At 45.5% G+C, this 23,639-nt stretch overlaps 1 protein-coding gene across 3 annotated transcripts; it reads right to left on the reverse strand.

Moving 5' to 3' along the window:
* Positions 1–1,622: 1,622 nt before the first annotated feature.
* Positions 1,623–21,742, reverse strand: GOSR2 (golgi SNAP receptor complex member 2). Of its 3 annotated transcripts, none has more exons than XM_060133801.1 (6): positions 21,656–21,742; positions 13,273–13,337; positions 11,555–11,663; positions 10,415–10,547; positions 7,809–7,949; positions 1,623–4,687 (listed from the first exon to the last, which is right to left on the reverse strand). In XM_060133801.1, exons 1-6 carry the CDS (start codon positions 21,682–21,684, stop codon positions 4,526–4,528), a joined length of 639 nt encoding a protein of 212 aa, XP_059989784.1. In that variant the 5' UTR covers positions 21,685–21,742; the 3' UTR covers positions 1,623–4,525. The 3 variants fall into 3 exon arrangements, with proteins under 3 accessions (XP_059989784.1, XP_059989787.1, XP_059989785.1); XM_060133804.1 differs by lacking the exon at positions 21,656–21,742 and adding an exon at positions 21,573–21,592; XM_060133802.1 differs by lacking the exon at positions 21,656–21,742 and adding an exon at positions 14,344–14,678.
* Positions 21,743–23,639: the final 1,897 nt, after the last annotated feature.

Raw genomic sequence — 23,639 nt, forward strand, 5'->3', positions numbered from 1 at the left:
GCAGACCAGCCAGAAAGGGTTATGTCGCCCCCTAGTGGCAAGATCTGAGTACACCTTCCATTCTCCACTCCAGAAGCTCCTCCTCAAATTCTCTCTCCCCCTTCAAATAAGGAAAATACTTCAGAGCAGAGAACCTGCCATGTAAGGTGCACCAAATGCGTTACAGCCCTTTACCCAATCCCAGAAACCTGCCTTGGTCTCCTGCAACTCGTCCCGAGCACGGGTGCAGTGTTTATCAGCCTGGGCTATGAAGCCGGACAGAGGAGGGGTTGGTTCCTCCAGGACTCCCTGTGGGGCCTTGAGAAAAGTCACTAAAGCTCCATCCCTTCATCTGCACAAAGGAAATGACACATAGCCTAACTCAGAGGCTTTGTGACGATTAGAGGGAAGACCCGGGAAACTAACCATGCCTGACTTCCAGTAAGGGCCACAGGCAAGCTAGCAGTAGTCAAGGTCTGGGCTCTCCTCTGAGCAAATATGACATCCTACCCTTCAACAGACAGTAACAGATCATGCTTCTCTCTTTGCTTTGGCTCCAGGCCTAATCAGGGATTCCCCAGAGTGTTTTTGTGGGGCTTCATGACTTGCATGTGTCTTTTTCTTGGCACTGACATTCTACTGACTTGTTCTTGGTTCTCACTTCTTTATATTTCACTGTCTTAGTTATTTCCTCTAAGTCTCCTCAAATCTTTCCTGGAATAAGTTATAAACAAATTAAGACTTTATTTTGGACTTGATAAGTTTTGCTCTTCACTCATATATGCTTAGTTCGCATGTTTTCAAATGCTATAGTCTTTGATTAAAACAAAAGCCTCTGGGGCTTCCCTGGTGGCGCAGTGGTTGGGAGTCCGCCTGCCGATGCAGGGGACACGGGTTCGTGCCCTGGTCTGGGAAGATCCCACACACCGCGGAGTGGCTAGGCCCGTGAGCCATGGCCGCTGAGCCTGCACGTCTGGAGCCTGTGCTCCGCAACGGGAGAGGCCACAATAGTGAGAGGCCCGCGTACCGCAAAAAAAACAAAAAAGCAAAAAAACAAAAGCCTCTGTCTACCGCTTCCCTGGTGGCGCAGTGGTTAAGAATCTGCCTGCCAATGCAGGGGACAAGGGTTCGAGCCCTGGTCCAGGAAGATCCCACATGCTGCAGAGCAACTAAGCCCGCGTGCTACAACTACTAAGCCTGTGCTCTAGAGCCCGCAAGCAACAACTATAGAACCCTCGTGCCGCAACTACTGAAGCCCACGCACCTAGAGCCCGTGCTCCGCAACGAGAAGCCACTGCAATGAGAAGCCCGTGCACCGCAACAGAGTAGCCCTCGCTCGCCGCAACTAGAGAAAGCCCGCGTGCAGCAACAAAGACCCAACACAGCCAAATATAAAATACCTAAATAAATGTGGAAAATAAATAAAAGACACACATCAGAATTACCTTAGAGACTTAAAAAATATTCTAATGCAGAAGGTCTGGGGTAGGCCGGAGGAATCCATAATTTTTAAAAAGTTTCCCAGCTACTGCTGAGGCAGCCAACCCACCCCTCATCTCGGAACAGTGTTTCAGAATCTCTGGCCTGAGAGAAAAAAAGGGTCATTGGTTATGACGATGAATGTCAAATTCCTTTACAAAATGTAATTTTCTAAATAAAATAAACAGCAACTTTATTCAACTGATGTGTTTCAAAAACAATGAGTGTAAAGCCAAATTTGCAAATCAAACCCATTTAAACTCATCAGGGCAAAGGACAGGAAAAATCCCAGCAGCGAAGCTTTCTATAAAATGAAGACTCTCCTACTTACTTGGTCATGGAGTTCGGCTTTTCTTAAGGTTATCACACCTGGAGTACACATCCACGGAATGAAGACTCTCCAAGTTCCTTGACAACCCACCTGTCTTAAACCCCAATAGGTACACCAAAATCCTGTACAAGGTCGCAGAGGCGGCTCCTGGAGATTCTTGCACCTGAGAATTCACCCCAACTCCACTAGAGGGTGCTCCTTCCCTGGCCTGGAGACCCTGCCCTACACTCTGAGGACTGTGGAGACAAAAAAGTGTCTTGCTCACAGAGCATTGAAAGCCAATGTGTGACAGGGAAGGGCAAGCACACGATGACACGAGGTGCCCCAGGGTCTCCAGACATACTGTGGCTGCTGTTCCTTAGCTCCGGGTGGTGAAGACCCACGAACTGCCCCCTCTATTTTTATTACAAAGTAGGGAGAATGGCTCTGAAGGTGCAGCACGAAGGAAGGCCTTACTTCTGGTTCGTCGAGGCCAACAATCACTAGAAAGGCAAGTGTGGAAACAGACTGGTGTACATTACAAATAGGTGTCACATCAGCCAACAGAGGGCAGAGGGTGGGGGGAGTTTCTGCCTCCCCAGAGTTCAAGTCCAAATGGCTTAGCTGCTCCTTGTACATCTTCTTCCAAAGTGCACTGTCTGGCAGGATCCTCAGGTGCCCAGGCTCAGAGCCAAGTCTGTGCAGTTTAAAAACCCATTTCATGCACTGCTAGGAGACCTGTGCTGGGTCCCTGGGATGGCAGGGGTGCTGGGTATGATGGAATTTCCAACTGGGCCTCCCCAAAGTCAGAGCTAGGTCTGAAGATGCTTCCACCCCTCTGTCCATCCACCAGGCCAATGTTTTCACTCTGGCAGAGCCTTCAATCCTTTTATGAAGGGATCAAAGATTCCCCTTTCCTTGGAAACCCAGGGCCCCTGTTTAGCCCAGACAAGTAAGAGCAACAGAGATCCTACCAAAAGTGTGAAATCAGTACCCAGGAAACTCATGTTAAAAATCTGTGACAGGGCTTCCCTGGTGGCGCAGTGGTTGAGAGTCCGCCTGCCGATGCCGGGGACATGGGTTCGTGCCCCGGTCCGGGAGGATCCCACATGCCACGGAGCGGCTGGGCCCGTGAGCCATGGCCGCTGAGCCTGCTCGTCCGGAGCCTGTGCTCCGCAATGGGAGAGGCCACAGCAGTGAGAGGCCCGCGTACAGCAAAAAAAACCCCAAAAAAACAAAACCTGTGACAATTAAGAATCATTCCCCCAAAAGGGATCTATGCCACAGATGTACCTACAAAGATCAATACTGCTACAGAAACAGGTGGGGGGGGGCGGTAAAGAAGGAAGGTGGAAGAGAAAACACACAGAAAAGAGAAAGATGACAGAAGATAGTCCAAATGACAAGAAACAAAGACGGGAAGTAGGTAGGGCAAGACAGTCAAAGGTGGCGTTAATACTGACCAGGTTTACAGTTCCTCTGGGAAACTGTGAGTGTTATTTATGTCTTGCCATACTGAGCCTAGGGCTGGTAGGGCCTGTGACAGATGAAAAAATAGGCTAACCAGGTCTTTCTGGTACTTTCAGTGATTAGTCTCCTTGAACAGACTGGCTTTACAATAAATTCCACAATACGCCGGGTACCGGTACAGCCTTAATCTAGGGTTGGTCCGAGAAGGAAAAAGGTCCTGGTCCCTGAAAACAGAGTCTTACAAGGACATACACACCAGAGACGTCTCCAGGGAGGCATGTGCCCACACTGGCTGGGCAGAATGGAGGCTTGGCTGGCAGTTGCTAATATATTTCAAGGAAGGGAAGAGAGCCAATTTTTAATTAGAGACACTAAAACTAGAGATGAGACTGTAAAAGACAAATCACTAACCTTTGCTCACAGCTACCTGATAAGGGGCAAACACCCACCAAAGCCTGGGCACGGGTGCCAGGCTGCAGTCTTAAAAGCCAACCATTAACTACTGGGAAAAATATCGGTGACTAGGGTCTTCAGTTTCAAGACTGACCATTCCCAGGGAGTTAACAGTGGCCTTACTTTAGAAAGGAGAAACACCCAACATCCGTGATGTGGAAAATCTTGCTATCAGCAACAGCGCCAATGCCTCTGTTTCCTCTAGGTAGCTGCTTCCGGGGAAGGACGACGAGTATTAGCAGTCAGTCATTGGCATGTCATTATTTTTTGGAGGGGTGTGGGGGAAGGTGGCTAGTAGCAAGAGCATGTGAACCCACCTACTGTAGTGGGTGCAGGAAAAGAAGGCCTCTTTCCCCTCCTCTCTTTGCTTCTGCTCTAGACTATCTACTAGGAACCAGAAAGGCCAGTGGATGGCAAAGAGTGGACAGTCCTGTCTGCAAGCTCACCGTGAAAGCCTTCCTGGGTGCACATCAGCTATGAGGACAAAAACCACCAAGGCCATTCTCTTCCTCCCCTCTCCCTGGTCCTCCCTTACCCTTGCATCACTTCCTCCCCCAGTGAGAGTGACAGTGAGCATGAGAGAGAACAGACACTTCGTTCATTTCCTAAGCACCACATCTTGGTAGCACGAGTTTCCCCTCCAAGATGTCACAAAAAACAGAGGTTTGAAACTCCCACCAGGTTGCAGGTCACAATTACTTCTGAGTGGTCTTCACAGTTAAGATGGGCACACATTTCAGAAGGCAGCCTCCGGGCCTCCCTCTCTTTGCACACTCACACTCACACACACTCTCACGCTGTGGGACCGTTGTTCAGCCACGGGGCCTGGCTGGCTCAGGTCAGGTACTGCACCACAAGGAACATGACCACACAGGTGAGCAGCATCCCACCGATCATGAAGTACTTGTCCTGGAAAGCTCGCTTCTCGATGAGCCGCATCACTGTGTTGGACAAGCCGAGCATATTGGCAATGTCGAGGATCTTCTTCTGGGTCCCCTGGGACAGACGAGAAGAGGAAGAAAAACAAAGATCAACTCCGTCTACCAAGGATGGGTGAATGTCATCATGAGACGGGGCTTTACCAACAGACAGTCTCCTGGTCATGCCTAAAGCATACAAGCAGCAGCAGCCACCAGAAACAGATCACGCTCCTATCGCCAAATGACTTTTGGTCAAGGTTGTAGAGCAAAGCAAGGGGGGAAGGAAAGTCTTCCACAAATGTGCTGGAACAGATGGTGTATAATGAGTATCACATGTATCATATACACACACGTACATATATGTCTGTATATAATATATTAGTGTTAAAAAAGACCTCTGATTCATATTATACATAAAAATTAATTCGTTCGTAGAATTAAACAAAAACGCTAAAACTATAATAAAGCTTCTAGAAGAAAACAGAAGAATGTCCCCAAACTGGAAACAATCCAGGTGTATATCAACCAGAGGATGGATTAACAATGTGTGTTCTGTGCACAACGGGATACTGCTGGGCAATAAAAAGGACCTGATTACACCATGTAACAATACGAATGAGCCTGGAAAACATTCCTGAGAGGAAGAAGTCACACACAAAATCGTAATGTGAATACATTTACATTAAGTTCAACAACAGTCAAAACTAATAAATGGTGAAATCAATTAGAACAGTGGTTGCCTGGGGCAGGCGGAGGGAACAGGGGTAGACTGACTGGGAAAGGGCACAAGGGATCTTTCGGGGTGGTGAAAACGGTCTCTGCCTTGACAGCAGTGTGAGTTACAAAGACGGAGGTATGTATTTGTCAAAATTCAATGATCTGTACAAATAAGATCTGTATGCCTCACCGTATGCACATTATACCTCCAGAAAAAAAGTTTTAAATTAGAATATTTTATATTGAAAAAGAGGCAACATCAAAAGACTTCTCTCTGCTCCCTGACTCTAAAATGCTTGCGCTCAGCCTGTGTACTCTGTAGAGGAGAAACCGCAGGGATTCTGCTGAGTACAACGTATGGCTCTGTGTCCACGTTTATAAGAGAGTTTGAAGGGGGCAAGATGGAACCACAGAAACACAACTGGCAGACACCAACCCAAGGACCTACAACTCCTTATAGGAATGTCATCACCCACCACCCAAAACAAAAGGGTATTTTATTCCTAAACCAACAGCCCAAACCACCCAGGCCACCCTTCCTCTCTGCTTTCTAATTTTCATTTTTAAGCACATTCAATTTCGTATGAAGTAACAAATATAAATGAAAGCTGGGCAGACCCCAACTTAACTTACACACATCACCAACTGCATCTGTATGACGGCATCTAACCTAATGTCCTGCAACCATTTTTTAAGTGAACACAGTAACGAGCAACTGAGAGAAGATGCAAGAGAGGTGAGAACACAGGCATCACGGACAGGAGTTCAAGACCCACGCTCTGCCCCGACAATGATATACAAGCCTCACGGAGAGAGATCTCTCAGGTCAAACTTTATCTCTGCCAGAGACCAGAGACATGTTTTTCCCATAACAATGATGGTATAAACTAGACTGTCACTAAAGACTCCGCTTAGCTCTGAAAGAGCAGATTATTTCATCACTCTGTGAAGTTCAAGTACCAAGCTTCGAAAATCAGTTGAAAATTAACATAAATTTCAAAAATGTTATTCATTTTCCACCCCAAATCAAGGCCCGGTTCCTTCACGCTCCCTCCTATGTTCCTTTCAAATGGTTTGGGCAGAAACTTTCCTGACAGAAGTGGGGTAGGAGGCAGGTGGAGGGAACCAAGAGGCAAAAGACAGGTATAGTAGGCGTGCAGAGGAAACGGAATTAGAAACCTCTCATTCCAGCCCCTGACTGCCCACCAGACTTCCCGGCGCTTCACCTCTGGGGGCAGTGTCGGGGCAGAAGTTGCTTGGACTCCTCAGTGACACCAGACTTCGGGAAGAAGCTGACATGTGCTTTAACAATAAGCTCTGACCCCCAGCGGGTCAACTTGAGTGTGACATGGTGAGTCTCGTCCTAAAAGGGTTTTACTGTTTTTCTGAGATATGGGAAGGAGGCCAGCAGTTTTCTAAAGAAAGGGAGGATTAACCATCATGTATCAGTTTAGATTACTGCAGGTGGCTGTTCTGAAAGGGGGGCACCCATGGAGCTGTCAGAGACCACGCTTCCAGACCATTTGAAGCGCTGCGGCCATCAGCAAGAGATAAGCGTCACTCGCAGCTCGCCTGACCTTCTCCTGGGTAAAGGTGGCAGGCGCTGCTCAGAAATGTACAGAAGTCCCATGGAGCTGACAGGCTCAACACGGTCCAACAAAAACTAAGATAAAGCTCACGCTTCCGAGTGACTGCTTCTCACAGCTCAGTGGCTGGGAGGGCTTCGTCCACTGGGGACCACACCCTGATAACAGACACAGCCCACACCCCATTATCCATCAGGGTTGACACAGGAAAAGGGCTGAGGCTGAAACATCATGACTGACATCAGAGGCTGTGTAATGTTTCTGTAAACCACTCCCAGGGGTTCTGAGTCTCAGCCAATGGGGCAGGGCTTCTAGGAATACCTGTTGCTAAAGAGAGAGTGAAGAGTCACTGGGGATCACCAGCCTGTGCTCTAGAAGGCACCCGCTGCTAGTCAACCAAGGCAGCCCTAAGACCCCCTTCAGTTGCTGCAGTACAGAGGTCTCGGCTATAAGGCCGTCCACCGGTGGGCGCGGGGTGGGTGGGGGGCGCCACACAGGAAAACCGAAAGAGAGCGAGAGGCCAAGTACAGCTGCGTCTTCCCTCTTGAGAGAGCGGATTCTGTAACAGAATTTCCCAGTCCATTACTGCTTCCTCTCATAGCAGCAGTCACTTTACATTAAGTTCAGGAAATGGAAAAAGACCTGGATACCAAGAGATGCCACATTATGGTTCATTGCAAACACAAGAAACACCTACTGGCAAAGGGAATCTGGCTCCTTTTGGACTCATAATAATTCAATTCCAACAGAAAGGAACCCAAACTCAAAGGCTCTGTCTCACTATCACAGTATCACAATTTAGGGGTATGCGATCAAAAGGTAAACGCAGGTCCCACACTTTTGGACAAAGCCAAAACAAAAGGCCTTCTCCCTGTCCCCCAAGAGGGCCCCCACCTTCATGGTCAGTCTCTGGGCCCTCAGTCCCTCCAGAATACTGTGCCCGCCTCCAATGAGGTCATCCATGCCGTGGTGAATTTTCTGGAGGGAGGAGTTGAACTGCAGTGATTCATCCATTGGTATGGTGGTGTCGGAGTCCTGTGAAAGAAACGCAGGCGCTTGGTTACTCTGCTTGCTGGTCAGCTCCAGGGGCCCCACCACATCTGACCGCTGTGCCTCCTGGCCAAGGTCACGCCGGAAAAACAGCCAGAGGGAATGGTGCGAGAATCAGAGGAACTTAACAGAGAAGAAAAAGCAAAGATCTGGGGTGGCCTCTGTTCACTCAGAGGAAAAGGAATTCTCAGACCTATCACTCTGCAAGTGGGTTCCACCACACAAGTCTTGTTCATCCCTGCCTCCATTATCATTCCCCCAACTTAGGAAAAACTCTATTCTTCTAAGACCTTGCTGGGCTTCTCCTAAAGGCTTTCTCTGACTCCTTGCTAACTAGCTTATTCCAAATGTTCCTTTACTTGGCTTTCCCTCAGTGCAGTGTTAAAGGTTTGCTTTTGTCCTCCGGCTATTTTATCTACAGCTTATCCCTCCAATTAGACAGACTGACTAAGGAGAGAAGAGACTGTTTTCTATTAAAGGCCTAACGGTGTTGAGGATGGGTCTATCCACCTGAGCAGGGAAGAAAGTCTATAAAGAAACGAAGGGAGAAAAAACTAATACTGATCAAGTGCTTTCCACTCTGCATGCTCTTTACCCTAAGCTCACTTAATCCTCACTCTACCCTTACGCAGTAGTTATGATATTATCCCTGTTTTAGATGAAGAAACGGAAACCCAGAGAGGTGGAATGACTTGTTCAAGAGTACGCAGAGCTGGTAAGACGTCCAGCGGGGCACGAATCCCAGTGCTGGGTGCAGAGCCTGCCCTCTTAACCATCCTGTAGGGAGAAAAGCAAGACCAATCCCAGGGCTCCACTTTTACACGGCAAGTGGGAAGGACACAGAAGCAGGGCACGACCAGCCACAGCACTGTCTTCTCTCCCGCCTCCTGACCATTACAAACTCTTCTGCCAAGCGGTGCCACTTTTACCACTTTCCATCATCATGAAGAGGTTAAAGCACCTTTTCTTGGCTGCTCAAGTTCACAATCATTTTTCATTCAGGTATACGTCCCCCCACCCTAACACGGGAGTTTCTCAGAGGTAGGAGTCATGGTTTTTAATTTACACACGCTTTACTCTCGGTACCTTAAATAGCATTCTGCATAAGCTGATGCTCTGTGGGTCAAGACTCCAGTGTTTGAATCAATTAGAGACTTCTTTTCATTTATCTGACAAGTATTTATTGAATGCCTTTTATATACAAATCTTTCTTACCCTCCCATCTGAAAAGGTATAGCTGATGGGCTGTTATCTCTCAGAAAAATGTATTATACCTCCCGATCGTAGAAAGACCAGGAAGAAGTTCATTCGGCCAATCAGTTTTTATTAAGGGCCCAGTGTATGCACAGCATCACACTAGGCTGGTAAGAAACAAAATAATTCTGAGCCATCATCCATGGCCTAAAAAGCCTGGAATAACCAATGCCACCACCTTTTCGTGTGTTGTACAGTTCTCTACTCTTCTGAAAGGCAGCTCTGCTTACCATTATACCACCAACACATGTTCATTGAACTTCTGAAGTGTTAATCACAGTTACCTGACTGCTTGCGCTAGAGAAACCAAACTACATAGGCACATTCTGAAGCACCTGGGGACATTATTCCAAGTGTGGACACAGCAAAGAGAGTTAAACATCTGCAAAGTGGGAGCTGATCTGAATTCTGATGATAGGCTTAGAAAGCTAAGATCTTTTTAGAAAATGAAACTCTCTGTAAAAACAAACAAAACAAATAAGCAACTCTCCCCCCGCCACACACCAAGACCCACCTAATTTGGTGGAATACATATGCAGGACACGACAAAGGCCGGTACGTTCTACAGCCATGTGTGGGAAATGATCCTCTTGAGACCAAAGGACACGGACAAGGGTGTCCTAAGAAATCCAACGTGCAAACCAAGAGGCCACTTTCAAACAGGCTCGAGTCAAGCAATCCCACTAAAATGAAATATTTGTTAACAAATCCCTCCAAACTGCCGCTCAGACTAGGGGCAAAAACATTTTAATGCATCTGACACTGGAACCACACACACACCCCCCACAACCCCCCCCCCCACCAATGGCAACTGCCTGAAGGCAGCTTTGAAACGCTGCCCTCACTGCAAACAGCCTAAGTTCTAATCATCTGTCTCGATCTGATCAGGAAAACATTTCCACCATGTGAATGTCCACCTCTCTGCATCGGACCAGTCAAACCAGGTAATTTTCACCTCTGCTCGTTCCCTCAATTTAACTGCTTCCTCTTCAGGTTTTTGTGACAGAGAAAGAGATTCCCTGCTTAGGTCTAGTCTCTGTGGCAACGCACAAAGTCTGCCGTCACTTCCGGTTGCTCTCCTCCTGTCCGATCAGTCTGCTTCAGACACCCCCTAAAAGACCGCCGCTCAGAGCCCTGAGCTGCAGCTCCCACAAGCTGTCGAGTTCCCGCAGATCCCACCCAGGAGCCTGGCTTACATTAGTGGTGAAGGTGCGGGACAGAAGCTCTTCTCGCTGTCTTTCCTGCTGCTCCTTTGCGTATCGCTGATGCTGGAAGTTTCGGAGAGCAGTCTGCAGGTGCTGGACATCATACTTTAACTGGTCGACACGACTAGAATTGACAGAGAGATTAAATTCCAGGAGTCCAGAGCAGCAATGATTGGAGGTAGCCAGGCTTTGTCTTCAGGAAAAAAGACATTTCCTCACTTCCCCCTACACGACTCCATGCCATCCATCCCCCACAAATAATCTGATTTTGATCAATGATATTGAAAGTAAAGAAGGAGCTTGTGCTTAGAGCGGGGTGGTAGCACATGAGATTCCAGCAGCTTTACTTAAATATCTGCTGGTCTCTGATTCTGGATGCATGACAGGGAACAGGTGACAGGAAGCAGGTTTGATGACCTCTTCCTGACCTTCTAGGGGTTATATCACTCTCCTGGAAGAAGCCCAAGGGCATCTTTGGAGTAAAGCATCTATGAAGTTTCATAAAACTTTTGGGAGCAGGGGCTGGGGTAGAGATGGTGAGGGTGATTTCATTTTAATTTCATGGGGGTGTATCAAACATTAGATCAGTATTTCATTATAAATACACCGACTGGAGTGATTAAGAGCAAGATATTTCCACCCAAGAATGTAGTGGGAACCAAAGAGCAGACTGAAACTCCCCGGTAGCATTAGGTTTCAAGTGGCCATGGGTCTGGTCAGAAAAACAGTACTGGGGGCAAAATTTCTAAATGACACCAACGAGAAAAGGAGACGTGAGGCTTCTGAGCCACTAACCTGACAGGCTTTTTATTCCTTTTTTTTTTTTAAATTGAAGTATAGTTGATATACAATATGATATAAGTTACAGGTATACAATATGGTGATTCACAACTTTTAAAGGTTATACTCCATTCACAGTTATCACAAAACATTGGCTCTATTCCCCGTGTTATACAACACAGGCTTTTTACTCCGAGGGGGTACCACTCAAAACAGAATTGTGCTCTTTATGGGACTTTATCTTTTCATAGTCTCAGTTTTTCAATGTATAAATGGGATTTTCAGAATATGTGATGGCCTCCCCTGGGAGAAAGGCCTGCTGTGATAGGCCTGGGGTGTCAGAGTACTCACAGTTTGGCATTCTGTCTTTTGTTAGGAGGCTCCTTGCTGGACAAGATCTCCAGACGCTCTAGATGGCTGAATACCTGGTCTATGCTTGCTTGGATTTCGTTTTCTACTACTGCACAAAAGAGAAAAAAGAATAATTACTGGAAAAATAATAAATACAGTCATTTACCTTATCCCTTTCAATACACAGTCAAAATGACCTCTTTTCCATTTCTAATCATGTACCAACGAGATTGCTGGGAAGGCAAACAGAGTCAAAGAATAACTGCTGGAAGAATAATAATAACAGTGAACTTAAATTGGAAGAAATCAAACGTATCTTTTTTCTATATCAAATGAACTCAAAAATATGTATTTCAAAAGGAGAAAAATGCATACACTAATGATGATGGGGAAAAAAATTCAAATTATAGTAAGTGACTGTAAACGTTTCAAAAAAAAAATATATATATAGCTGTTAACGCCATAACAACGCCAATTTTTTAAGAAGCTGAAGATACATCTGTAGAAATAAATTTCCTGCCTTTAGAAAATAAAATGAACATTTAAAGATTGTCCAAATAAATATTTTAAGCAAAATGTAATATTTTCTGATACAAAGTGAGGCCTCTTTTCATTTGAGATTATTTTCAGATATGGGTTATAAATATCTCGTAGAAAGACTGCCAACTGAACTCCCCACAGAACATAATGAGGTTAAAAAAAAAAAGCGCAAAGGGAAAGATTTAGTATGTGAAACATAGAGAAGAGTTCCCTTAAGAATGGGCAGACTGATGTTGGAGTCCCCAGAATAGACCGAATATCAACAGGAAAGAATCCACAGCGGTAACGATATGATAAATACAGTCATTTACCTTATCCCTTTCGATAAACAGTCAAAATGACCACTTTTCCATTTCTAATCATGTACCAACGAGATTGCTGGGAAGGCAAACAAAGTGAACGGACAGAAGCAGCTGAACTGCGCAGAAGGCGTCCAGACTGCCTCCTGCCCGAAACAGAAACGACAGCAGAGACAGAAATGTCACCTTCCTAGGAGAGCCCACAGCTAACGAGCACGGCTCAGAACAAGGTGCGGCACAGGACGAAGAGACCAGGTGCTTTTGGAGCTGCAGAAAGCGGACGTGAGAAAACAGGAGAAATGAGCACGGCGCCAGCCGAGGAGTGAGAGGAGGGGACCGCATCTGCAGTGGGTGGGGGATCAGCAATGCCTGTGTGACCGACTCAGAAAAATGACCTTTTCTTACAACAGAGAAGAAACGAAAACACAGAAAGCAGCACTCTTCTAAAAGGAAATCACGGTGTGGGAACTAAACCAATTAATATTGCTCATCGTTTCTGAATAATCCGCCTAAAAAGTCACAGTTCTCAGCTCAGAAGAAATGGCCAATTCCAGTTAAACATCTCTGAATTTTTATGGACCACATTCCTCTACAGACTAGGTAATGAGATTAAGACAGATGGAGGAAAGGACTTCCATTCCCATAGGGCCATGTCAGGTTGAGTGGAGGGGTAATGGGGGATAAGACTTGTGGGATTCCAAAGGGCACAATCAGGAAAATCAGTGACTTTGCCATAGGGTTTTTCTGTCCACCCTAACAACAGAACTCATTCCACGCTGAATCATTAAGCCCCTGAGGCAGAAACGCAGTCAGGAAACCCAGCCCATTAGCACCGTGTCATCAGAGAAAGGACTCTGGTCTCCATAGTTAATTACTCACAGTGCAGAGACTGCTTGTCGGCCGTCTCCAGGCGTCCCATGTGAGACTGGATCTCGTGGACCTGCCTATCAAAGGAAGAGGGAGGAAATGAGTGAGACAGGAGTAATCAACAGCACTTTGGTCAGGAAAGACAAATTTTCTAATGCCAACATCTAGCTGATTTAAATTGACAGTATCGCTGAACTGTAAAATTTGTATGTGGCGCTTCAGGTCACATGTTTTGGCACGGTTTCTAATATTTTAACATTAATATTAATAATAATACTGACAGGCAGCATTTAGTGAGTGCTTACCACATCTGAGACATTCTGCAAAGTCAATAACCCTATGAGGAAAGTACTATTATCATCCTCATTTTGTAAATAAGAAAACCGAAGCCCAGAAAGGTTATGTAACTTGTTCAAGGTCACACACCAAGTGATAAACCTCGATCTGGACCCAGCCAATCCTACTCCCTGTTCTTTGACCCAATGTGCTGAGCACTGGTCTGTACTAGGGAGAGTCAAAGGGCAAGAGAGATATAATCCTTGTCCTTGAGAAACAGTGTAATTAGGAAGGACAGGCCAGATAGACATGTGAAGTCCCAAGAAGATTTAAGAGAACACTAACACATAGAAGTGTAAACAAAAAGAAAGCTGAGGAGCTAGGCGCAGCAGTGCTAAGCAAAGGCAATGAACAGAAGAGTGAGCTGGGGAAAGCTTTGTGGGTGAAGGGAGTTCTCAACATCATTTTGAAGACGACAGACGTGATTTGGTGAAGGAAGATGTGGAGAAAATGACATGCAAAAAGGCCTGCAAGGCACATCACGTGCGTTACCAGCAGGCTGGCCTGCCTGAGGGTTGGGGTCAGAGGGAAGAAGGGGATGAGGGATTAGCTGGAGGAAACCATTAGAGGAAGGCCCTGAAAGATACGGATCTCCTGTTTGGTCAACATCTTTCCCTGGCAATATGAGGAGACTGTCATCTCACTTGGAAACGCCAACACTGCACGCAGAACCTCTGGCATGGTCCCGGACATCGGGCCCCAGAGCATCTTTTGGAGGCTCCCCGGGGACTGGGCAAGGTCACCTACCCGCTGAGCCCTTCCGAGCCGTCCTCTGTGATCAGTCCTGGGGATACTGTTTATCCTACTCCAACAACCGCCTCCTGGTGCCTCTGGTCTCTCCACGTGAGAGCCACATGAGAGGGACCTGTGAGCTCTTCCATCATCACCAACCCTTGAGGGAAAGGTCAGCAACCATCCTCCACCGTGAGCACCACAAACTGTGACCCCAAATTTACCAATGTGAGCCAGGAGCCCAAATTTCATTTGAACTTGCCTCTAGTCTTTTCCAGGGTGTCCCTGTGGCCTCTAAACATGACCCATGGCCCCAGAAGCAAGAGCAGCTCTCTAACGACTCTCAGAGCGCTCCTGGGCAAGACCCATGGTCCTGAGAGGCACCAGGAAATCACTCCTAGAACCTGCTACTTCAGGAAGGCAAGTCTGGATGCTTCAGAATGGAGGCACGTGGAGATATGGAGGCAGATGTAGAAAGGCAGCTTGAAGAAACCAACATCTGGATCAGGGCAACCGTGAAAACAGCCAGAGAGGACTGGATGGCAATGCTGAGATGGAAAAGAGAACTAGGACTTCCCTGAAGGCCTGGATGTGGGCAGTGAGGTAAACTTCTAATGGCAGTGGGAAAAGAATGGACTACAATAAGTGCTGATGGCTCAGCTCGTTATCCACGTGGAAAAAAGACACCTCATGTAATAGTACACAAAGATAAACTCAAGATGGTTTAAAGCCTAAATGTAAAAAGTGAGGCTTTAGAACTTTCCGAAGAAAATATAGGCGTGCATATTATGACTTCAGGTTAAAGAAGGATTTCTTAAACAAGACAAAAACCAAAACTACCCCCAAAACCCCACAAACCACAAAAGAAAAGACTGATAGATCTGGCTACATTAAAACAAAACCCTTTTTACACCAAAGGCACAATTTACAAAAAAAAAAGACAGGCAGAGACTGGAAGATACCTGCAGCAGGTAACAAGGGAATAGTATTCAGAATGTATAAGGAACTGCTACAAATCAATAGGAAAAGTCAAACAAAGCAATTTTTAAAATGGGCAAAGGGCAACTGACAGAAAAGGAAACCCAAATGGCCAATAAATATATGAAGAGACTCTCTTCTAGTAATCAGGAAAATGCAAATTAAAAACAATGACATCATGGTGGTGCAGTGGTTAAGAATCCGCCTGTCAATGCGGGGGACACGGGTTCGAGCCCTGGTCCAGGAAGATCCCACATGCCACAGAGCAACTAAGCCCGTGTGCCACAACTACTGAAGCCCGCGCTCTGCAACAAGAAAAGCCACTGCAATGAGAAACCCGTGCACGGCAACGAAGAGTAGCTCTCGCGCAACTAGAGAAAAGCCCGCGCGCAGCAACAAAGACCCAACACCATCAAAAATAAACAAAATAAATAAATTTATTTTAAAAAATAATAAACAATGAAATCATATTTCTCCCATTAGATTGACAAATATTTTAAACTTTAAGGATGAGGGACTCATAGCAGGCAAAACCATGGTCCCCAAGGGATCCTGGGAAGACTTCCAGGTTCCACCAAAGGACTGCCTTTGGCGCTGTGTTTTGCTCAGTGTTTTTTAAAAATCAACGTTTGAGGGCTTCCCTGGTGGCGCAGTAGTTGAGAGTCTGCCTGCCAATGCAGGGGACACGGGTTCGGGCCCTGGCCTGGGAGGATCCCACATGCCGCGGAGCAGCTGGGCCCGTGAGCCACAGCTACTGAGCCTGCGCGTTTGGAGCCTGTGCTCCGCAACGGGAGAGGCCATTGACAGTGAGAGGCCCGCGCACCACGATGAAGAGTGGCCCCTGCACGCCGCAACTAGAGAAAGCCCTCGCACAGAAACGAAGACCCAACACAGCCAAAAATAAGTAATTAATTAATTTTTAAAAATCAACGTTTGATTATGAAATTTGCACATGATTCTGTGCTCTAGTGAGTGCTTAGGATATTGTACCACAAAACAAATATTAACATTTTTCATTTAGGCTAAAGTAGTAAGATGAATTTGTCAGGGATAAAACACATTTTGTGTAAAACAGATAGCTAGTGGGAAGCAGCCGCATAGCACAGGGAGATCAGCTCTGTGCTTTGTGACCACCTAGAGGGGTGGGATAGGGAGGGTGGGAGGGAGACGCAAGAGGGAGGAGATATGGGGATATATGTATATGTATAGCTGATTCACTTTGTTATAAAGCAGAAACTAACACATCACTGTAAAGCAATTATACTCCAATAAAGATGTTAAAGGAAAAAAACCACACATTTTGACTTGAGGTTAAAAAAAAAGTCAAATGCACAATATAGACTGGCATTCAACTTTGGGAGCCATCTGCTAAAGGAACCCTACCAATTAAAGGTTTCTCCCAATGGAAGATGAACAGGACGGCTGGAAAAGAGTTTAGAAGTCAAGTTATGAAGAGGAATGGTCAAAAGAGCTAGTGATAATGATCCTCTGAGAAAAGAAAAGAAAAAACTAAACTAAAATGGGGCAGCTGGGGCTCTTCAAGTATCTGGAGATGACATACAGAAAGAGGAGTGGGCTTGTTCTCTGTGGCTGCTCCTTAAGGGAGACCCAGAACCAAAAGGTACAAATTTCAAGATGACAGATTTCAGCTCAACCCCGGGAAAAATGAGAACAATTACAAACTCTCTCTTCAAGAAGAGGGAAAAAAAAAGAGCTCTGGCATGTTTAAACACAGAGTACATGAACTACCTTGAGTTTTATAAAGGGTCTTCCCGACCAAAGTGAGTTGGAATGGAAGATCTTGCCAGTCACTTTCAATTCCGAAATTCTACGATGACAGCAGGAGATAATGCCCATACCCACAAAACCCTATAAGCACTCTTCAGCTGGCTTTTACTGTTTTCTAAGCTACAATGGATAAACTTTAAATTGCAGGGAAATGTTACTGACTTTTTCCATCCAATCTCTATTTGCTTTGAATGAACCGAAAAAGTTAGAGCCAATAAAGCGATACAATCTCTACGTGTCATGCCCGAGAGGAAATAAATGCAAAACAACAAAGTAAGCATGAATGGCATGGTGGGAACTGCCGTGCCGAGTGGCAGATCTGTTTTATACTGAACTGGGAATTCGGACACACATTTGAAGCCAATACGAAACAGCTGCTACACAAGCATGACTTGGGAGTGTGGACACTAGAAATCAGAAGTCCTAGCCCTGCCTAGCATGGGGTCCATGGTGGGCATGGGTGAAAACATAACCAAGCAGAGACCTAGTAGCAAATAAGCAAGGGTCACTGTTGCTGATTAAAAAAAAAAAAAAAAGTCTGTAGAAGATCTAGGAAGAATTTAAAAACATAATTGTTTTTTAAAAGTCCATGGAACTACCCCACCCCCATCATATACACCCACTTTGCACCCATGCTGCCTCTGACCAACTTGAGCAGGAAACAGGGTTTTGGAGTAAAAAGATCTGAGCTGACGTTCTAGTGCCACTGTGCAGTAGCTGAGGGACACTGAACAAGTCATTTAATTCCCTGGTGCCTCGGTGTTCTCAACTGTAAAACGGGGTACTGATAATCATAATTACTTAAAGCATAGATCCAAATGCAATATGGAACTGCTGTGTAACCCATACAGCACCATACAGAAGTTTGTTGTTTTTACTCAGCTTTGCTTAAAAGTAGTGGGAACCATCTGGGCATTTTCACTCACCCACTTTGCCTCTACTATATTTAGCCTCTCATCAGAAGGGAAAATCAAAAAAAGGAAAAGCTGTTTTTGAGATAAGGTAGCAGTCTTTAAACCCAGCTGTTCATCAAAATCACCTGGAGAGCTTGTTAAAAATAGAGCTTCTTGTGCTCCAAACCTATTGAATCAGAATCTCTAGTGATAATAAGGTCCAGGGCACTGAATGATCCTGGACAAATATGGGCACCTTTCCAAGCACTGGGATCTCAAAAATAGAAGCCTGGCTATTAGCTCCTCTATAAAGTTCATCCTAACACAGTATTATTTAAGTGCAAAATGTTTAACCTGTTTTTCATCTTTTTTCTCTTCATTCATTGTTCAGGTAGTCCAGGCGTTTTCAAGATACACACTTTAAAATGTTGATCTAATTTCAATGTACTTTCAGGGACGTGGCAAGAGATAACTATAAATTGGGTTCAAAGTTCCAGTAAAATTAATACTTTCAGTTACTGCTGTGTCAATTCAGCTGCAATCACTAATTTCTGCAACTGCAAAAGTTAACTGCTGATGCGCACAGGATTCTGTGTGTTTCCTTTTAAAGGCACTCAATCACCAGTATTATGGAGCTGAAAGGAGCCTTACAGTTTAATCAGCCCCAAACCTTCATTTTACAGATGAGGAAAACAAGGTGAAGAGGTCTAGAGCCAGAATCCCCAGTCCTGGTTCAGTCCTTGAGGGGAAAGGAGGCAGATCAGAATATACTGCAGCGTGAAACAAGGTAAACTCCCTAAGGGCAGGGCTGTACAGTTAGCACTGGGAATGGTGCCGACACAAAGCAGGTGCTAAAGAAATGAATCAATGAACGACTGCATAGTAGAAGGCCTAGCAGTGGTTGGTCAGATCTTGCCCCTTGTCTGTTTTTGTAATAAAGTTTTATTGGAATACAGTCACATCCATTTGTTTACATATTGTCTTACAGCTGCTTGCCCCCTATAATAGCAGAGTTGAACAGCCGCTACAGAGACCGGACGGTCTGTAAGGCCTGAAATATTTACTACCTGGCTCTTGACAGAAAAAGTTGGCAAGCTCTGCTATAGACTCTAAGGGTCTCCAGAGTTTGAGGGTAAATCACTGGAGGCCTGCAGAGGTAAGTAGTTCATCTACACTCCACAAATCTTGTTTGGGACACCGTTGAGTATTGCTCCTCTAAGTTTACATAGAATTGAGCTTCCTAGTTTACTATGTGATCAGCTACCTGCTGCAATGATAACAGGTAGTCTGAGACTCTGTGAACAAAATTATTCTTAAAAATAAACTGGGTCGCGGCCTCCTTAGCAACATCCTTTAACCAAATTAACTAACCAGATGAGACTGTACATCACAGATCAACTTCAAAGCACCTCAGTCCATTGAGCCTTATTATTGTAAAAGATCTGCCCTATCTTAGTAACGTGAGCATAATTTCCTGTTTCATTCCTTTTCCAACTGACTCTCAGATCTAGTTTTTAAAGTTCCTTCCTATAATTTTTATGAGAATAAAAGTGTAAGACCATTTCTGTCATTTCAATACTATTACAAAGTAGGCTCTACATTTTCACCCACCCAAACCAAACAATCAATAAAGTAGAAAGAAAGAAAGTAGAAAATGAAACAGTAACTTAATGAAACATAAACTTAGAAAATGAAACAATAACTGGATCATCTTCCTCTCATTCTAATGCTCCAAAGTATTGCTTTTGTTGTGAATTCATTAGAGAGGTGGGTCCCCATTTTCTTTCTTTCCCAGGCCCTGGAGGTGTGATTTTAAGTGTTTTCATCAGCACAAAACTACAGCATATATTTGAAAGTTGTTAGAATAGGACAGGTATAGGCATACACTCCAAAAAAATGGAAAACAGAGACTCAAACAGATATTTGTACACCAGTGTTCTCAGCAGTATTATTCACAACAGCCAGAAGGTGGAAACAACCCAAGTGTCCATCAATAGATGAATGGATAATGAAACGTGGTGTGTGTGTGTGTGTGCATGTGTGTATCCACAAAAGAATATTATTCAGCCATAAAAAGGAACGATGTTCTGATACACGCTATGACATACGTGAACCTTGGAAACATTATGCTAAGTAAAATAAGCCAAATATTATATTATTCAACTTATATGAGATATATAGAATTGGCAAATTCAGAAACAGAAAGCAGAACAGGTTACCAGGGGATTGGGGAAGAAGGGGGAGGTACTGCTTAACGGGTACATGAGTTTCTGATTGGGATAATGAAAAAGTTCTTGAAATGGATAATGTTGATGGTTACACGACACTGTGAATGTACTTGATGTCACTGAACTGTACACTTAGAAATGATTATAGGGACTTCCCTGGTGGCGCAGTGGTTAAGAATCCGCCTGCCAATGCAGGGGACACGGGTTTGAGCCTTGGTTGGAGAAGATCCCACATGCTGCCGAACAACTAAGCCCATGTGCCACAACTACTGAGCCCGTGTGCCACAACTACTGAAGCCCACACGCCTAAAGCCCAAGCTCCGCAACAAAAAGAAGCCACCGCAAGGAGAAGCCCGCACACCACAACGAAGAGTAGCCCCCACTCACCACAACTAGAGAAAGCCCGTGTGCAGCAACGAGGACCCAATGCAGCCATACATACATACATAAATAAATAATATATAAAAAAAGAAATGATTATAATTTTAAATGGCAAACTAAATGATACTGGTAACAATTAAAAATTAAATGGTTAACTTTAAAATGGTAAATTTTTACGTTAATGCATGTCTGACCACAATGAAAGATAAATCATCCCCCCAAATACGATAGGTATGATCTTATTTCCATATTCAATTACACATTTCAGCAAGTTCCAAAAATGCAGGACAATATGAATAAAGGACACTACCAAGGAATTTAAGTTATGAGAAGCTAAACCAAAATTCAACTTCCTTAAAGGTAACCTGTAACCAGATATGAATAACAAGTACCGTATAATACTGAATGCTATCTGAGCAATTCCTTTGTATTATAAAAATACAGTCTTTAGTATAAACCAAAATCAGAATAAAAGAAAAAAATCACAGTGTAGAAACAACAAGTTTTGAGTCAATAAAGAGTAGGGACTAACATCATTTAGGAGCTGTGAGCTATTAATTAAACTTTTTCTGACGACCTTATCCCAGTGATGGATCCTTCTAAATTACTTAAGGAGATCGTGCTGGTACTGCTCATTTACCTTCCACCTCATTGTGCCACACATTAGACCTTTTTTCGCACACGTCCTGACTCTCCAACTAGTAAACTCCTCTGTGCCGGGGCCCTGAGTCCGCACCAGCTCTACCAAATCGGACCATAGAGTTGGCCGGTGCTGGACAAAGTGCGACTTCCCCTTCACCTAGTCTACCCAGCGGGCAGTCATGGCCTCCAAGGTCCCCGGAGGCATTCGGCCCAATGTCCTCGGGCACCAGGTCGGACCCTCCGGCCTCCGCTACCTGGGCATCCCGCCAAAGACTGAGCACTTCCGAGCTGCTCCCCCCTGCAGCGCCCGGACGGAAGGACTCGGCCTCCATACCGGCGGACGCCCGAGGCCCCAGCCAGGGGGCGGGCCTCGCCCAGCCTGGCTTTGCCCCAGCCCGTGCCCGACTCGTCCCTCACTTGTGCGTTTGCTGGTACAGCGGCTCCATGTTGCCGGCCCCACCGGGTACCGCGCTGGCTTCCACAGAACACGTACTCACAGCCCCACTTCCGGCTTCCGGCTTCCGGTCTCAGGACCCTCCCTTCCCTGCCGGCTAGGGCTGCCCCAACGCGCGCCCTACTGGTGGTGACTGCGAGAAAGGGGAAGGGAAACGAGTAAAGGGGCCTGGAGAAGAAGGCTAAGTGTAGTCAGAGGTTCTGTCTCAGATGGGAGACGAGGAAGCCTAGGTTTTGGCCGGAGGCCGTCTCCAGCATTGAGTCAGGCATTGGTAAGGGCAGTCGTAAGGTACCGACGTGGGGTCCTCAGAGCAAGTCTGGAGACCAGAGGACAGCAGTTCATATTTGCGGGAGCAAGTGCGGGAGGATTCCTGCTTGGCTTCGCTTCAAACTGTTTGTTGTGGGTCTGAAGATTTCACTCTTCGCTGGAGTCTCTGGTGCAAGCATCTCCTGTCTCGTCCCCCACCCCATTTATCCGTCTAATAAACCCAGAGTGAATGAGTGGTTACCATGTATCACAAGTTCTGTGGAGGAAACCGGTTCTTCTTGCCCTCAAAGAGGTCTTGGTATAGGAAAGGAAATAAGATGTGTGTACAAATAAACATCTACAAGGTAGAAAGTCTGAAGAGGTTGAGTGAGCTGGAGTCGGCTCCAGTGAGAGATTCAGGAAAGACAATGTAGGAGGTGGCATTTGAGTTAGGACTTGAAGGATTTGGACACTTGGCTCTCCACGTAGACCTAATCCGTTTCCATCCTCCCAGGCTTATCTACCATTCCTCCCAAGGGAGGAGATGTTCCTCTTCCTTTGACAAGTTGATGCTTCTATTTTCCTGTATCCTGGATCCCACCCAGTTTTGTGCCCCAAGGGACTGTCCACCCATGTACCTTCTTTCCCTAACATTTTTTTTCACTTATTCTAATATTTATTAATGAGTACCTGCTATTACCAGGCACAGATACTCGGGGGGGGGGAGGGGAGGAATAGAAGTAAGACACAGCCCTAGAGAAACAGACTAGAATGATCCCAGCCACTTAAGGAGGACTTAGAAAAAATTTAAAATAGCACTCCAAAGCGTGGGACACCCTGAGGCCCGGGACCTGGGCCAGGGACTTGGCTTGCCTAGGTCTTAGGACAATCTTGTGTGGTAGAATAAAGATGGTTTTGTATTCTTTGCTACTGTTCCGATTAAAAGGTGGAGTCTAATTCCATTCATTTTTAATCTGAGCTGGCCTTAGTGACTTGCTTGAGCAACAGAATGTAGCAAGAGTGAAATATTAGGGTTTCCAAGGCCAAGTCATAAGAAGCCTTGCAGCTTCTACTCAGCCCTCTAAAGGAGCACTCACTCTGGTGATCCTGAGTCACCTTGGAAGAAGTTTGACTACCTTGAAGCCATCATGCTGGAAAGGCCATGTCTATATGTATTCTAGTCAACATGCCTAGCTGAGCCCACTCTTCCAGCCAAGGCACCAGACTTGTAAGTGAAGCCATCTTGTACCCTCAATACTAGTCTGTCCGTCAGCTGACTCCCACCAAGTGACCTCTGTAGACTCCACGTGGAACAAAAGAATTGCCCAACTGAGCCTGTGCCTGAATTCCTGTCCAGGAAATCAAGAGATACAGTAAAGTGGGTGATATTTTAAGCCACTAAATTTTGGGGTAGTTCATTTTGCAGCAATAGATACCTGACCTCAAAAAGCTTATCAGCTAGTTAGAGAGACAGGGTACAGGGATTATGAAAAGGTAACAGTGCAAGACAATGTATGAATGTGTAATGAGTAGCAAAGACAATTAGTTTCTGTCATAACATAGGGAAGGAAGAGATCCCTTTCAATTTGGTGATGAAGGAAGGCTTTCCAGAAGAGATGAGATTTCAGCTAAACCTTGAAGTACAAGAAAGATTAAGATGTATGGAGATGCAGGGCACAGGGAGTTCTTGGCAAGCAGAGA

The sequence above is a fragment of the Lagenorhynchus albirostris genome, chromosome 20 (genome assembly GCF_949774975.1).
Source record: "Lagenorhynchus albirostris chromosome 20, mLagAlb1.1, whole genome shotgun sequence".
Lineage (NCBI taxonomy): Eukaryota > Metazoa > Chordata > Mammalia > Artiodactyla > Delphinidae > Lagenorhynchus > Lagenorhynchus albirostris.

Excerpts from the sequence above, each read along its gene's own strand:
- GOSR2 (XM_060133801.1), bottom strand. The coding sequence starts at position 21,684 with ATGGAGCCGCTGTACCAGCAAACGCACAA. Across the intron at positions 11,664-13,272 it reads CGACAAGCAGTCTCTGCACT|TAGTAGAAAACGAAATCCAA; the intron begins GTGAGTAATTAA and ends TCTTTTGTGCAG. Across the intron at positions 4,688-7,808 it reads CCCAGAGACTGACCATGAAG|GGGACCCAGAAGAAGATCCT; the intron begins GTGGGGGCCCTC and ends CGTCTGTCCCAG.